This window comes from Diadema setosum, chromosome 1 (assembly GCF_964275005.1).
Source record: "Diadema setosum chromosome 1, eeDiaSeto1, whole genome shotgun sequence".
Lineage (NCBI taxonomy): Eukaryota > Metazoa > Echinodermata > Echinoidea > Diadematoida > Diadematidae > Diadema > Diadema setosum.
This window is the reverse complement of record NC_092685.1, coordinates 755,449-772,074: the sequence shown is the minus strand read 5'-3', so window position 1 is coordinate 772,074 and position 16,626 is coordinate 755,449. Positions and strand designations below refer to the sequence as shown.

The following is a 16,626-nucleotide window of genomic DNA, read 5'->3' as shown; positions in this document are numbered from 1 at the left end:
ACAACTGAATTGAGTAAGCCTACCTGTAGCTTTCTTAGCTTTCCGCAAGTGAGTGACCCCAATTTATTTCATTAAAGTAATCTAAGGAAACATCAAAGACTAGCTGTGATGGGATCAACTGTGCTAACTTCACAATACTGGTAGCTTACCAACAATTTTAACATAACCCCAAGTACAACACGTACATCTAGAAGTGTATTGTACATCATTGCCCAGTTGGATTTTTTCCTCATATTTAATACATTTACAGTGAGTGTACAAATTAGATGTTATGGAATCGAAGAAAAAAGAAAAGAAAACAAAGCAAAAACTACCCTTCTGTCAAATAGTCTAAGGACATACATGGGCATCAGATAGTGCTTACCGTACCAAACGCTGCACACTGGCATTAGTCCGACGGTCCCTGACCAGTAAAAATCATTGTCACGGCCTGAAATCACGGCCTGAAACTTTCATGAATTTGAGCCAACTGCCTTTTTTTAGGTGATCTGAGTATCCTCTCGGATCACCTTCTGTATCTGTACTGATTCTTTCTTCTTTGTTTCTTTATTTCTCCTCAAAAGTTGTGCATAGGTTAGCTCAGAAAGTCCTCTGCCTATCAATTTCAAAATCATACCATGTATGTATCATGTCACAAAGATGACAGATCTAATGTATCATAGTGATCAGTCAACCGTGAATTCACGATGACATCATTATATGAAAACACATTTTTATTCATATCTCATTAATGGACTGGAAATTTTCAATGAAATTTACATCACATTTATCAGATGCCTGAAATGTCAAGGAATATTTCTACCAAGTTTCAAGTCAATCCGACTCAATATGACGTCATACGGGCCCGTCAAAGTTGAAATTCCGCGCGCGCGTCAATGGCGATATCCAGTGCAACAATGCCAAAAAACCGCCAATTTTAAATCCGATTTTACTCGTCAGGATGGACGGTGACCCCCCATTTTCTTTACATATTTTGAAAGCTGATGAGTTGTACATATCATTTCATGGGTTGGCGATACTGAAAAAATGATTAAAAGATATCAAATTTCTTAATAAAGTAAAAAAAAAAAGTAAATTTTCGAAATGACGTCATCAAATTTCAAGTTCGCTCGAGCATATCTCACTTATCCTTTGCCAATTTTCACCCAGTTTTCAGTATGTTGTAGCTTATTATATGTACTTTCATATTTATTTATCATTACAAAATTTTGATTGGATGACGTCATCACCTCGTAAAAATGGATTGAAAGTATCCTTGTAAAATTTGACCAGTTTACGTGTTATCTCTATGGGAGAGCAGTTTTTCTGGAAGTGAAAATTGACATGACTATCTTTTTCGAGCACTAGCTCACTTATGCTTCGGTGAATTTTTCCCAGATTTTAATATGTTGTAGCTGAGACTTTGGGCTATCGTGAGTGTACTCTCCATTTTTTCATATGACGTCGGCATCACGTCAAAAAATTTGGTTGAAAATGGCACGTGGCTTCGATGTAGCGTCATTTTGCTTAATACACAGGGCAAATGGAGCATGAAATAGGTCAGTGCATAGCGCATCTGACTCGTAATCCTAAGGTCCCTGGTTCGAGGCTCACCCCTGCCAATATTTAGGTGATCCGAGTATCCTCTCGGATCACCTTCTGTATCTGTACTGAATCTTTCTTCTTTCTTTGTTTCTTTCTTTATTTCTCCTCAAAAGTTGTGCAGAGGTTAGCTCAGAAAGTGCATTGCCTCTCAATGTCAAACTTATACCATATATGTATCATGTCGCAAAGACGACAGCGCAAGTAAAATCAAAGTGATCAGTCGACCGTGACGTCACTATGACGTCATTATATGAAAACTCATTTTCATGCATATCTCATTAATGGAATAGAATATTTCAATGAAATTTACGTCACATATATTTCAAGTCATGCGAATTCTACTCATATTCTCAAAATTCATTTTTATCTCAAAACGCGCGCGTTTAAATATTTGTATGCTCAAATCGAGCTCAAAATTTTTTTGCACACGTTTCAGACCATTTGGAGCATTTTTTGAAAAATTGAAAAAATCGGACGGACACGTACGCGCGCGCACATATTCGCACGCACAGCTCATATGAAATAGAAATTTTCAATTTTTTCACACGGATAGGATGTCCGAAATGTCAAGGAATATTTATACCAAGTTTCAAGTCGATCCAATTCAATATGACGTCATACGGGCCCGTCAAATTCAAAATTCCGCGCGTGCGTCAATGGGGATACACAGTGCAACTATGCCAAAAAACCGCCAATTTTAAATCGGATTTTACTCGTCAGGATGGACGGTGACCCCCAATTTTCTTTACATATTCTGAAAGCTGATGAGTTGTACATGTCATTTCATGGGCTGGCTATGCTGACAAAATGATTAAAAGATATAAAATTTCTTAATAAAGTAAAAAAAGTAAATTTTCAAAATGACGTCATCAAATTTCAAGTTTGCTCGAGCGTATCTCACTTATCCTTTGCCAATTTTCACCTAAATTTCAATATGTTGTAGCTTATGAAATGCTCTTTCATAAATATAATTACACAAATTTGATTAGATGACGACATCACCTCAAAAAAATGGATTGAAGGTAACCTTGTCAAATTTGACCAGTTTACGTGTAATCTCTATGGGAGTGCAATTTTTATGGAAATGAAAATTGACATGACTACCTTTATCGAGCACTAGCTCACCTATGCTTCGGTGAATTTCTCTAAGATTTTAATATGTTGTAGCTGAGACGTAGGGCTATCGTAAATGTGCCATTTGTTTTTTCATACGTTGTCGGGATCACGTCAAAAAACTTGGTTGAAATTAAAGCTTATCTTCGATGTATTGTAATATTTCTTTCTTTTTACAACTTTATGTGCAATAACTCAAGAAAAACATACCCTATCACCACCATATTTTGCACATGTTTAGTTCATGTCACGAACATTATTTCATAAAATAACAACTACTTGATCAGACGCCATCTTGGGTATGCAAATTAGGGTCAAAGGTCATAAATATTTTATCCTGTATCTTGGTGAATACATGTCCTATCTTTCCCATATTTTGCACACGCAAAGATCATGTAACAAGAATCATTTCACAAAAAAACCACTCTTTGCTCAGATGCCATCTTGTCTGTGCAAAGTGGTGTCAAAAGGTCATATGTACTTCTTTCTGTTTCTTCGTTATGACGTGTTATCTCTATGGGAGGGAATTTTTCTAGATGTGAAAATTGACATGATTGTCTTTATCGAGCACTAGCTCACTTACCCTTCAGTGAATTTTTCTCAGATTTTAATATGTTGTAACTGAGACTTTGCGCTATATCGTTCCGTGCCCTTTGTGTTTTCATATGATGTCGGGATCATGTTACAATACTTGGTTGAAATTAAAGCTTATCTTCGATGTATTGAGCTATTTCTATGTTTCTGAAACTTTCTTTGCAAATAACTCAAGAAAAACAGGCCCTATCACCCCCATATTTTGCACATGTTTAGTTCATGTCACGTACATTATTTCATAAAATAACAACTACTTGATCAGACGCCATCTTGGGTATGTAAATTAAGGTCACAAATGTTTCATCCTGTATCTTGGTGAATACATGTCTTATCTTTCCCATATTTTGCACACGCAGAGATCATGTTACAAGAATCATTTCACAAAATAACCACTTTTTGCTCAGATGCCATCTAGGTTGTGCAAAGTGGGGTCAAAGGTCATATGTACTTGTTGCTGTATCTTCGTTATAGTGTATACAGATTTGGTACCAAAGATGGCAGATATGACTCCCTTTTCTAAATGAGAATCCAAACATCACACGGCCAATGTCTCTGAACACAGATGAAACCTGCATGGCCATGCCTATTGCGATCAGGACTTGAATCATTGATTAAAAAAAAAATCGGATCACCTTAATTTGTCAGTGATGACAAATTACAATCTCTAGTTTTTTTTTATTTTTTAAACATTTTTTTCTTCTTTTTCTTTAGTTAGTTTTTTATGCTTCTCCTTCAAATTTCTATAAAATAACTTAAGTTTTTCTTTATTTTTCTTTCTTTCTTCTACTTTCTGTGCAATACAGTTGTCGATCAACAACAACAATGGCTATCAACCCCATATTTTGCACATGTTTAGTTCATGTCACGTACATTATTTCATAAAATAACAACTACTTGATCGGACACCATCTTGGGTATGTAAATTAGGGTCAAAGGTCATAAATGTTTCGTCCTGTATCTTGGTCTATACATGTCCTATCTTTCCCATATTTTGCACACGCAAAGACCATGTTACAAGAATCATTTCACAAAATAACCACTTTTTGCTCAGATGCCATCTTGTCTGTGCAAAGTGGGGTCAAAGGTCATATGTACTTCTTTCTGTATCTTCGTTATGACGTATTATCTCTATGGGAGGAAATTTTTCTTATGTGAAAATTGACATGATTGCCTTTATCGACCACTAGCTCACTCACCCTTCGGTGAATTTCTCCCAGATTTTAATATGTTGTAGCTGAGACTTTGCGCTATCGGATATGTGCTCTTCGTGTTTTTTGTAAGATGTCGGGATCCCGTTAAAAAACTTGGTTGAAATTAAAGCTTATCTTCGATGTAATTTCATATTCCTTTCTTTTTGCAACTTTCTTTGCAATAACTCAAGAAAAACATAGCCTATCACCACCATATTTTGCACATGTTTAGTTCATGTCACGTGCATTATTTCATAAAATAACAACTACTTGGTCGGACACCATCTTCGGTATGGTAATTAGGGTCAAAGGTCATAAATGTTTTATCCTGTATCTTGGTGAATACATGTCCTATCTTTCCCATATTTTGCACACGCAAAGACCATGTTACAAGAATCATTTCACAAAATAACCACTTTTTGCTCAGATGCCATCTTGTCTGTGCAAAGTAGGGTCAATGGTCAAACATACTTCATTCTGTATCTTCGTTAGTGTATACGGAATTTGGTACCAAAGATGGCAGACCTGACTCCATTTTCTAAATGAGAATCCAAACATCACACGGCCAATGTCCCTAAACACAAATGAAACCTGTATGGTCATGCGTAATGGGATCAGCACTCAAATCATTGATTTTCGAAAAGATCGGATCACCTAATTTGTCAACTTGATGACAAATTCCAAGTATAGTTTTCTTTTGCTGTTTGAAATTCTCGCAAATTGCTTAACATGATGGTGTACTGCATTGCGCTGGCATTCAATGCAAGGTGTAGACAAAAAAATTTTGTGTGCATTTGACTTTTGCGAATCTTAGCTCTTTGCAAAATTTTAATGTATGCGAAAAATTTCTGGTTTTACAGTATTTCATGTATAACTCTACTCACCAATGTATCGAAGACATGTAACATTCACCCTAGAACGTGAGTTGACAACTTTATAAAGATATTCATATCAAAATATTGGTCGTTTAGCTTATGGCGATCATAAACACATACATTTGTAGGTACCTTCTATCATTCAAAGTTACAGAGGCTGATACTTGCTACATTGTAGAAGACATTCAATGTGTCATGTTTTGTATTTTGGTACATGTCCCACTTTGATCAATTTTTGGTTGATTTCATGACTTACGCACTTTCATAAAAGCTGATTCCTTCCTAGAGGTAACAGTCCTTCATGATGTCATTATGGTCCAACTATTTAAAAAATGAAGTAATCCACATATCATGAGGTAGACTAAACTTTTAGCAAAGACAAAACAACTATTTTCATGCAAAAAGGAAACATTCATTGACTGCCTGGTGACCACTGCTAATCAAAGAAGCTATCTATAGGGGAACATATTGAAAAAGTTTTTATTTTTATTTTATTTCTTATATTTGATGAGTACATTGAATCATTATGCCAAATTTCTTCCTCTCATTGACATAAGAAATGAATGTTTAAACACAACATTTAAGCTAGCTGCATTAAACCAGCAGCTTCAATGTTCATCTTCAAAACAATCAAGACAATGACCTTAAGTCCAGATCAATGGTGGATTGACTTGCACAATTTAGGCAAGGCGTAACTTTTGTTATTGATTTTTTTAATGTTTGGCATAAGAGTTTTTGCCTTGACCCTAAACTTAAGTGTGAACAAAATCATACATTTTTTAGTTTGGTGCAGGGGGTAGTTTAAAGTCTGAACTAACTCAATAGTATGTACCATACTATACATACATGTGTACCGTGGCTTGACTATATTGTAGCAATGGCTCATCTATTGAAACAGAGTGCAATGCGATGATGACTGGAAAAATCTGCCCCAGTTTCACAGATTTAAACAGTGCATACTGTGTATACCAGTATACGCCAGTGCACAAATCTTTGAAATACAACTATCAACTTTAACTTATTCTCTTATGGCAATAAGATGTGGTAATCAGCAAATTTTCTCACCATATGTATGAGTCTGTCATATCAGCCTGTCAGGTATGTTGATTCTTCATTTTTTCCATGAAATCAGCCTAGATTTGTGATCTTATCATAGAACTCCGTGGAGTTCAGTGGTTGTTCACTTTCCACACAAAACTGTTGTGCCAATGTATACGCAGTCCCTACACAACATGCACACAAATGAGCCCAATTCCAGAGTTTGTTGGTCTGGCGATTCACAGGACTGTGCCAGCAAGCACGAAAAAGCTGTAGTTTTGGAAGTGTTGTGTTTTGTGCATTGCATCAGCGAAAAAGTGTGAGTTTTGTGTACCCAGTTCTTCAATGTACATTTTAGCTGCACTGGATTAATATTTAGCCTACTCTTAGTCTGAGGTTTAGCGAGTTCTGGCTATCAGAATACCAACTGCATTTACTTATAATCTACACTTATATTCAAGGGCCTTACTACTGCTGATTAACTAAAGCTAAGGTTAACTTTAGTTTAGAGGAACTAACAATAAAATAGTAGAAAACTGGCCAGGCTACAGGTGCTGGAGATAATTTCTGCTGTTTTATCTTGCTTGCTGGTAAAATTGTGTATCATCTCACAAGACCATGTGCTCTGATTTCATCACTTCAGTTTTGATTGGTGAAAAAGTCTTAAAGCTGATTTCTCCCTGGAATTATCTATGACAATCTTAAGTGAACTCCCTCTGATTCATAGTCACTATGCAAACTGTGTAACCTAAGATGAGTAAGAAACATGTTTCATCATAATAATGCCACCTACACAATACACACTATATCATTGATTCAAAAGTACTGAGTCAAAGAAGCTAGCATTACACATGATAATATCTGGTCTCCTCTCTCACAGTCTGTATTCAAATTGAGGTTTTGATGAGGGAAATTTCACATATTTCAAACTCATGCAATGCTACAAGATCAATCAATGGAACACTTGTAGTTTGTTTTACGTTAATGACAAAAGGTCACTCATGTACACCAAAACTGACAATCTTTGGTTTATTACTGGAAAAAATGAACAAAGAAAATGGGATTCCGTTGGGATTCTAACCCAAGACCACTGGATTGCTAGCCCAGTGCTGAAATATATAGCTTAAATTGAAATGAAATAAAAAAGAAATTGAAAAAAAAATGTTGTAAAAGATAATACATTCTAAAATATAATACATTTTATAAATAGAAAAATTGTTTGTTGTTTCGATAAAACCAACCAATGCAAAAATATAGATCTGCATTTTATAGCTTCTTCTATCTAGTGAGTAAATGACCACAGTAAGAAAGATTTTCAGGTTTAATGAATTAACACACTGACAGAAATTGAACTTGTGAGAGCTTCAATTCTCTTGTTTAAGAAAGAAGGTGTTCACTTGTAGGAAGCATTGTACACAAAGCATGAGACTGTCTGAATATCCTGAATGTCACAAACATAAATAGCTCACACTTCTCTCATATTGCCATGGAAACTGTTCTCATTCACTCTGCACATCCGTCTCTCTCTTTCTTTCTCTCTCTCCCCCCTCTCCATTTCTCACTCTGCTGTTTTATGAGGTAACTGCTTCCCCTGGTGACTTCTTATATGTAGTGTAATTATTGTAATCTATGACAGTTTCATTTAAGGAACAGTGAAGAGATTTGCACACATGTAGTTGTGAATGAAAACACAGTGAAGATTTGTCCATTATTGGGAGGCATCCATAATCTTGAGTTATGAATAACATCTCAGGTTTTTGTACACAGCATATTACAATGGTAGTTTGCATGACAGAGGTCATGCAAATCACATTAATATGATAACTATGAGAATCGTTCTTACAATGTAATCAAAATCACGATTGTGAAAAGGTTTACTGGAAAAGTGGATATTTTCATGTGAGGAATATTTCGTGCTGGGCCTGGTAGGATCAATTTTGTGTACCGTAAAGTTCCGTGTATAAGACGCACCCGTGTATAAGACGCACCCCTACTTTCGGACCTAAAATAAAAAAATTAAAAAAAAAACGAAAATTTCCACGCAAATATTGCGTGTGTCATACATATTATTTCAGCTCAAAATTTCCCTCGAATGCAGCATGTATTTGCTCCATTTTTTGTTTCTTTTTATACTTTCTTTTAACGGTATTCATCAGACATCGGCAAAATATGGAAGACGCAAAATGCGAGACTTGTCTCGGTACTCACTTGCTATTGTTTCGCCTATCAATTGTGGTACATGTGTCATGCATATCGTACTCATGAGTGTACAGTACGATCTTTGCTGTCATACATAGCAGAGGGTGTCTCAATATTGACGCATGTCACTTGGACTTGCACACACAGCGCGCAACGGGCAAGCGCGCTCCGATCCGATCGCTGTGTGCACGCGAGTCCATTGCAAAAGCCTCTCTGCAGCTGCTGCCTTTGCCACAAAGGCTTGCTAGCTAGCTAGCTAGCAGTGTAGCTATGCTATCCTAGCTGGCCTCGTGAAATGAAGAGCAAATGAACGACATGGATATGCATGCATGCTTCACACATCGTTCATATTTACGGTGACATAGTGTCGATCCTACTCCGTATTTTACAGCTTTTGTCTATGGCCATATTGATGCTAGTACATTGATAAGTTTTACGGTATCGGTAATTTAGTAATGATACCTGTACATCGCGTATTCCAGCTACTAGGTTGGCTGTTGGTAGCTTGGTAGACTGACATCGGTAGCATACAGCAGTGCTGTTGCAGCTCACTTCACGTTAATTTTCAGACCTTTTCCCCCAAAGACAACATGTCTCTTAAAATTCAATATCAATAGAAAGGGAGCCAGTGAAAGGTGTGTATAGTTATATTCTTATCCTAAGTGTTTGTTGTTGTTGGTTTTTTTTAAAGTTTTTCAAGGTATGCCCCAGAAAGAGTTGTTTGCAGCCATTTGAAGTCTATATCGTTACACCTCATTCATTTCATACAGTTGTAGGGTTCTTTGCCAAGACATACATCATTGCTCTCCAAAGTACACTGCACTATGCCCATCATGATGGGGCAATCAACAAGAATAGGATTGCTGTGTCGTGAGCTGTAGCTTGCTAGGTCGTGAGCTGTAGCTTGCTGTCTGCCTAATTAGCAGAAGAAGCTCCCAATTTAGGTCTCAAAAATATGTTGTTGCTTCCATCTACACAGTAGGCCCTACATAATTAAGGCTGGATCACACTATTTTACTTGCGGATTATCAATTACTGTATCATAAAATACCACAGTATTCAAGACGGTCTTACTCTAGGTTCATTTGCATCTCAACCTTTACTTCAGGGCATATTTTGGCCAAACTGTTAGCTTCATGTGCATTATGCCTAGAGACACTAAAATGCATTCCATAAAATCATATCAGGATACAATGTATATTGTCGCTCCCTTAGCCACTGAACTTCCTTCTTCATTGGAACTTGAAGACAAAAAAAAAAAAAAAGGAAGCTTCAACCATTTTTAGTACTTGAACCATATACATTCGTGTATGAATAGATAATGTGTCGATACACATGTGTGCGTGCATGTGTGTGTGTGTGTGTGTGTGTGTGTGTATAATTCTTCACCACGTTCATATCATCCCTGTATCACCCCACTCAGTAATTAGCTCTACAATGACAGTGTGAAACTTGCTCTTCCTTCGCTAATATAACAAGACTAGCAGCACCCGTGGAAATCCACGGGTCTGAGGGCCTCATATTTTTTTGAATTTATTCATATTATTTTCCCTGCGTTTTTAGTACATGTAGTCAAAAAGAAAGAACTTTACTATTTTCTCCTTTCTTCTTTTGCACCCTCTTCTACCCATGGCCCTCCTAACACCTGAGCTGAGGAGCCGGTCCATGGAATGGGACTTTAAAGGTCCAGTTTACCTTTGGGAGCAGTGATTTCAAAAATGTTCAAGATATCACATTTGATGCATATGTGTAGGTCTGTTGTATCATAAAACATCCTACCATATGAAATATTTGCAATAAAACCTAAAATATAAGGAGATATCAGGGTTTTTCTCAGTAAACCGTAACTGTATACGGTTTAGTCTGGAAACATTTTTATTATAACTATTGTTCACATTTTGCGTATTTAACAACACTTAACATCGACTATACGGATTCAAATTTTGACAGTTGGATGAAAGCACTAATGCTTTCATCTGCAAATGGTAAATTATGCCTTTAAAATCGCCCCGCTTGCTGTTATCACAGATCAACTTAGCAGCACCCGTGGAAATTTGAGGATTGTCTTCTTTGCCCAAAGATTCTTCCGGGGGGGGTGCCATTGACATTTTGCCCTGCATATCTCCCCCTTCCCCATGCCATTCGCCCTCAGTCTCGACATGAGCCCTATCTGGCCCCAACGCACACACATCTTTTCTCTTCATGAAAAAGCTGAAAAGTGGCGTATGTCATGAATAATATTCATTTTACCACGTCATTAAAAAAAAAACACACACACACACAACAACAATATGTTTACATATCCTCGCCCGTTTATCTGCTTCAGACTGTACATTATCATTATTATCATTATTATATCATGAATACTATTATTGTATCATCATTTATAAATATTATTTTGGAAGGGGAGATGATATAGTCATTATAGGTTTAATAAGTAGGCATCTGTGGGTATCCATGGGTCTCAGGGCCTCGTACTTTTTCTTTATTATTTCTTTTCCCACGTTGTGGGAAAAAGAAGAATATTTTTGTCTTCATTTGCTCCCTCTTTTTTATTTTTATCACCAAAACTTGGTTTGCCGGACTATAGAACCACCCATTTAATTTCCACTTGTAACTTCAAAAATAGGCGGTCGGCAAAGCGAGGTTTTCCCCTACATCCGCACATGTCTTATGAATATTCATGTTTACAGCAGCTATGCAATAAACGAATGGACAGCGGCGCGTGTAATCTGAAATGGAAGGGCACGATCGGCAAGGATAAAAATTTAAGTGGATATTTAGCCGTCCTAAACAGTCTGACTACAATGATACCCGACGTGAGAGCAAACTAAATGACGTACCTGAGCTGTATAGTATCCTGTAGTTGTGCAAAATACAATAAAATAACAGCATTCGCTGTTTTCATTTGGGCACGCCAATGGCGAACTGTACGTAAATGCCCTTGTATGACCGAGCCGTGTATTACCATTATGAGAGCTCATATCACGTGCACGCAGATAGTGGTTTCGTGTAACCATCGTCGATACATACACAGGCGCAGGCCTGTAATCTGATATGATGGAAAGGCACGATCGGCAAGGACAAAATTTAAGTGGATATTTAGCCGTCAACATCACTGCTAAACAATCTGAGTACAATGATACCCCACTTGAGAGTAAACTGAATGACGTAGCTGAGCTGCAGAGGATCCTGCAGTTTTGGAAATAAAATACGGCATTCGTAGCTTCCCGTGTGTGTGTACCGAGAACGCATCATGATATGCAATGCAACACAGCGACAGGCTCAATGCATACACTTATCTCTCTGCGATATATTGCCCGTACCCAGTACCCATAGTGCGTGTATCATGTCTCCGCGAACAATCAGCTGGGCGAGCGAGAATGCCCACTGTGCTACCACAGATTGTATAGAGTTCTGTGTGTGCGACCTGAGCCTGCGAGCTGGCGCGAGCTGTATATACCGGTATTACCCGTATACATCGTGTGCGTGTGTGTGTGTCCAAGAACGATGATGGAGCTTTCGCCACTGAAGCGGGAGTCCAGTGCGCAAACGCTGCATGTTGTTGTTTGTCTTTTGTTTTTCTTTGTTTTTTGTACCGCTCTCGACGTCGACACGGAGGAGGAGCGCGGACGAAACCCAAACGGGATATAGAAGAGACCCTCCCGCTGCCGACGGCACCGGTCTCGGGGGCCCGGAGCCGGCGGCTTCAGAGGAGACAGTTGTAAAGGTATAGTTCATTATTTTGTTGGGGCAGGGGTGCAAGAGACTTCTCGTTTTATCAAATGCAGTGAGCACTCTTTGTGCTTATAAACTGATTTATAATACAAGTTAATATCAAACGTGAAGCATTTTGTGCATGAAAAATTTAAGAATTGAAATGGAAATATACTCACATTTTATATGGGTATAAGATATATGAAATATACCATGTGTGTGTGTGTGTTTGTGTCTTTACTGACCTAAAATTTTGCCGATTACATTTATATTTGGACATTCTTAAATTTTGTTGCAGTATGTAAATTTGTTTAGCTGTAAGCCTGTGAATGATATACAATCTTGTGTCCTCAAAGCCAGAACACAGTAGTAAGTATTGTCAGCTGTAAACACACTGAAGAATGTGACACTGATGACACTGAATATTATATCATGCTAAACAATGTCAAAAAGAAGGAAAAAAATCAAAGTGCCATCAATCAGTCTACCATTGTCTCCCAGCCACATAGTTTGCAATGCTGTCTTTTTTCTGGACCTGCCTTTGTATGATACTGTATCTATGTGTTTCAATGATATCCCATTACGATTAGCCTGGGTGGTTTCATGACCTGTAGCTGTTTAGAGGTGATGACATAAACCTATACTGAATTTCAATCTGCCATGTGGCCCACACTCCAGAAATGTTTGCCATACACGTACATACTATAACAGGTACTTTTCTACATTGTACATTAACTCAAATTCAGGTTTGCATACCAACAACCCATCTATACCCATCTGGGACTGTCTGTGCCAGTGTTAAGGATACATTTACCATTTTCTCTTTTGAAAGTAGTGAAGGAGTAAATGTCTGGAAGCAAAGGACCTATGCATTTGTGTTTTCCCCATGCACAGAAAAAAAAAAAAAAACCCAAACAAACAAACAAAAAAATTCAACACATTGGATGTTACAATTTAAACACACCACAGGTACTTCAAACATGAGTGAATTATTGTACAGTGTAAATCCAGCTCTACAACCTCCATATGGCTGTGCTGTGGTAGTAAAAAGAAACAAACTCACATCGTACATAGTACAATACTGCAGAAACACAAGGCATCGTTTACAGCACCATGATACAACTAGAAATGTCGCTACAGCGACTGGTATGCCTTCACCATAATGCATGGTTCTCCTAATAGGTTTACAGTACAATGTCTTGACAATGTGTGATGACAGTTTCACATAATTGGCAAAATATTAAAATGACAGGTTTGTCACAAATGTGCTGAATGTTCACTTTCCTTGAACTAGGTTAAATTGGATGAATGACTAAATTGTCAGAGTGCAGATATTTGGGGATATGAAGATTTTTACTTGACTTTTGACCAGTTTATAAGTTCGTGCATTGAACAATTTTCAAGGTATGGAGAAAAAGTGTAATTTCAGTATTGGATGGTAAAATATTAGTATTCAAACATGGCCTTTGACCCTTGACCTTTGACCTAAGAGTTTCGAAGAGAACCACTGTTAGGTAGAACATGCATAAATATGTCATAAGTTTCATGATGATACCTTGAGTTACTTTCGAGATATGGAGGAAGAAGTGAAATTTAGCATTTCACTTGACCTTTGACCTTTTGGCAAGAAACTTCCCTCAGAATTTCTATTGGGTAATACATGTATATATCAAGTTTCAAGAAAAATCCTGCAGGCATTGCATAGATATGAGGGAAGTCGTGACATTTTGAGGAGTTGACCTTGACCTTTGACCCATGACCCTTGACCCCCAAATTCCCTAGATAATCACTGCCAGTTAGTACATATGCATTTCATTCCACGAAGATACCTTGAACCATTTGTGAGAAATGGGAAAAAACATGAAATTTCAAGATTTTGACTTGACCTTTGACCCTTGACCTCATGACCCAAAACTCTCTCTGGAGAATCTTTATTTGGTAGTTCATACATACACTAAGTGTCAAGTAAATACCTTCAGGCATTGCATGGATATGGGGGAAATATTGAAATTTTGAGCATTTGACCTTGACCTTTTGACCTTTGACCTTGAGCATGTGCACCTTCAAGTTGATAGGCACAACTTTGCCCACTCATACATATACATGCCAAGTTTCATTAGGATACCTAAAACATTTTTTTTTTTTTAGTTACGCTGTCCACAAAATTGATTACGGACGGACGGACGGATGGACGGACCAACCCAACACAAAAATATATTATGGCTACCTTTTAGTAGTGGAAGCTTCTGGAGCTCCCTGTTCTTTGAGATGTTGAATCGTGATGATCCTTGTCTCTTTTCTTTCTTTACCAGGGGACCGGTGCCTTTGGTTCGCGTGAGCTGTGTTGGTGGAGGCACATTGGTGGGCCGATGTTTACTTCCCTGCAAGAGATATGAGATAAACAAGAAGGAAGCCATTAAAGTGACAATATCATCCTAAACAAAGGCCATTTCACTTTCTCTTTTTAAATACTGATGCCTGCATAAGTGCACACTCCATATCATTGAATAACAAAAGATTATGAAACCATAGCTGACAGAACAAATGGGCCATTCTGGTTTTACTTAGGTCTGGTATATTCTTATACTCAGGCTTGGCAATATACACTGTACAGTACTCTGCAAATAGCTGACTTCTTACTGCCTTATGAGCTTTGATCATTTTTGAGATGGACAATCTGGGTGTAAAAGGTCAGCAATAAAAGCAAATAAAATATAATCTGCAGAAATTATCAAACTTTTATGTCCACTTACACCAGTAATCTCAAAGGTGTAGTTTTAAATGTCCTGTCACAAAGTACTTATCAACAAAATCTATTTCTTAAACAGTTTTTTTCATATAAGAGAATATTACCATAAACTCATAACAGTTCTATTTTACAACTAGGCAAGATATGTCAAGGTGATAGTAAACACAATGCTGCTATTTGTGCTATCATAACTGCGTTGTCATTTAACAGAAATGGAGGTATGTTACACCTAAAACAAACATAACGTCGCCGGTCACACGAACCGACGAATCACTCGATTTTGGGTCAAATTTTCGATTTTGAGATTTTCAATCATTTCGATAGTAGATATTCCATACTACATATTCTGACATTCTCAGTGTGTAATTCGGTGTAATTTTTACGTAGTTATCACTTTTGTAGAAGTATGTAATTCCATTTGTGAAAATTATTTGTTTTCCCCATAGACGCGTGTGTTAAACAATCAGGCGATTCAGTGCGCAGTGCGCATTGACTTGCGTGTAATTTTTGAGATTCAACAGTTCATTGACCGCGCGCACTGTGCGCGTACTATGTAATACATGTGTTGACAATGACAACGCTCAATGTACATGTGGGCAATTCCACGGTAACTAGGACACAGGTGCCAAAAATTCAAAATGATATTTGTTTCAAACACCATACATTTTCAGACAGTACTTGAGTTGAAGTTTTAAGAATCATTATGTTTTTCAATAAAAGCGGCCATTTTGATTTTCAAAATGGCTGCCAAAATATGCCTATAACTCAATGGTGAAAAGAGTGTATTGTCGCATAACTTACTCTCTGTATATCCACTTTATTAGTACTCTAAACAACAATCTTTCATATGTATGCAGTTACCAGAGAAGTCTTTTACCACAAGATAGAAAAAAAAAGCTGGTAGCTTTAAAGAATTTGATAAAAACTGTTAATTACTTTGGTAATGATGGATGTAACGTCAGTTACCAAAAACAAGGAATTTATAAGTTTATTCATCAAAGGAAGTGAGCTGTATGATGTAACTTGGGATTTCTAATGTATGCCCATATGCCTTTATTTTGATACCAGAAATAAGGATACTTGGCATACTGGAGAGTCAAAATGAACACTACAAAATGTGTAACGTCAGTTACCGAAACGTCATACACGAGTATGTAACGTCAGTTACCATGACAGTAATTACAACTGAGGCAAATTTTTTGACTTTTGGCCATTTCAATACATCTGGGAAGTCAACTTACAACAAAGAGCAGCAATCCCTTTCATAGGAAATGATGCCATTACCATGGTATGTCCATGGATATTTTTTTAAATTTTATTTTATTTCTAAATTCATTTATTCATTCATTTACCACGATTATCTTTTTTTTTTTTGGGGGGGGGGCGGCTTGAGCTTTCGATTTTTGATTCAGCACAAGTTTAAGGTTAAATCATCTGGAAGTTTAGTTTGCCACATGCAGTATATGCACTCAAATTAGTACATTCCCAGTCCTACGGGATGATAAAGCTACCAAAGTTTGTAGGCCTAATCAGTGACATGATTGCATGTTAACCACATTTTCTATAA

The 16,626-nt window shown here is 37.3% G+C and overlaps 1 protein-coding gene across 2 annotated transcripts in view; it reads right to left on the bottom strand.

The window, feature by feature from the left end:
- Positions 1–16,626, bottom strand: part of LOC140232999 (serine/threonine-protein phosphatase 2A 56 kDa regulatory subunit delta isoform-like) — an 81,244-nt gene that overhangs the window by 40,766 nt on the left and 23,852 nt on the right. For both annotated transcript variants that reach the window (XM_072313110.1, XM_072313117.1), the window contains exon 3: positions 14,538–14,691. In XM_072313110.1, the coding sequence (XP_072169211.1) occupies positions 14,538–14,691 (154 nt within the window). The remainder of the gene's footprint in view (positions 1–14,537; positions 14,692–16,626) is intronic.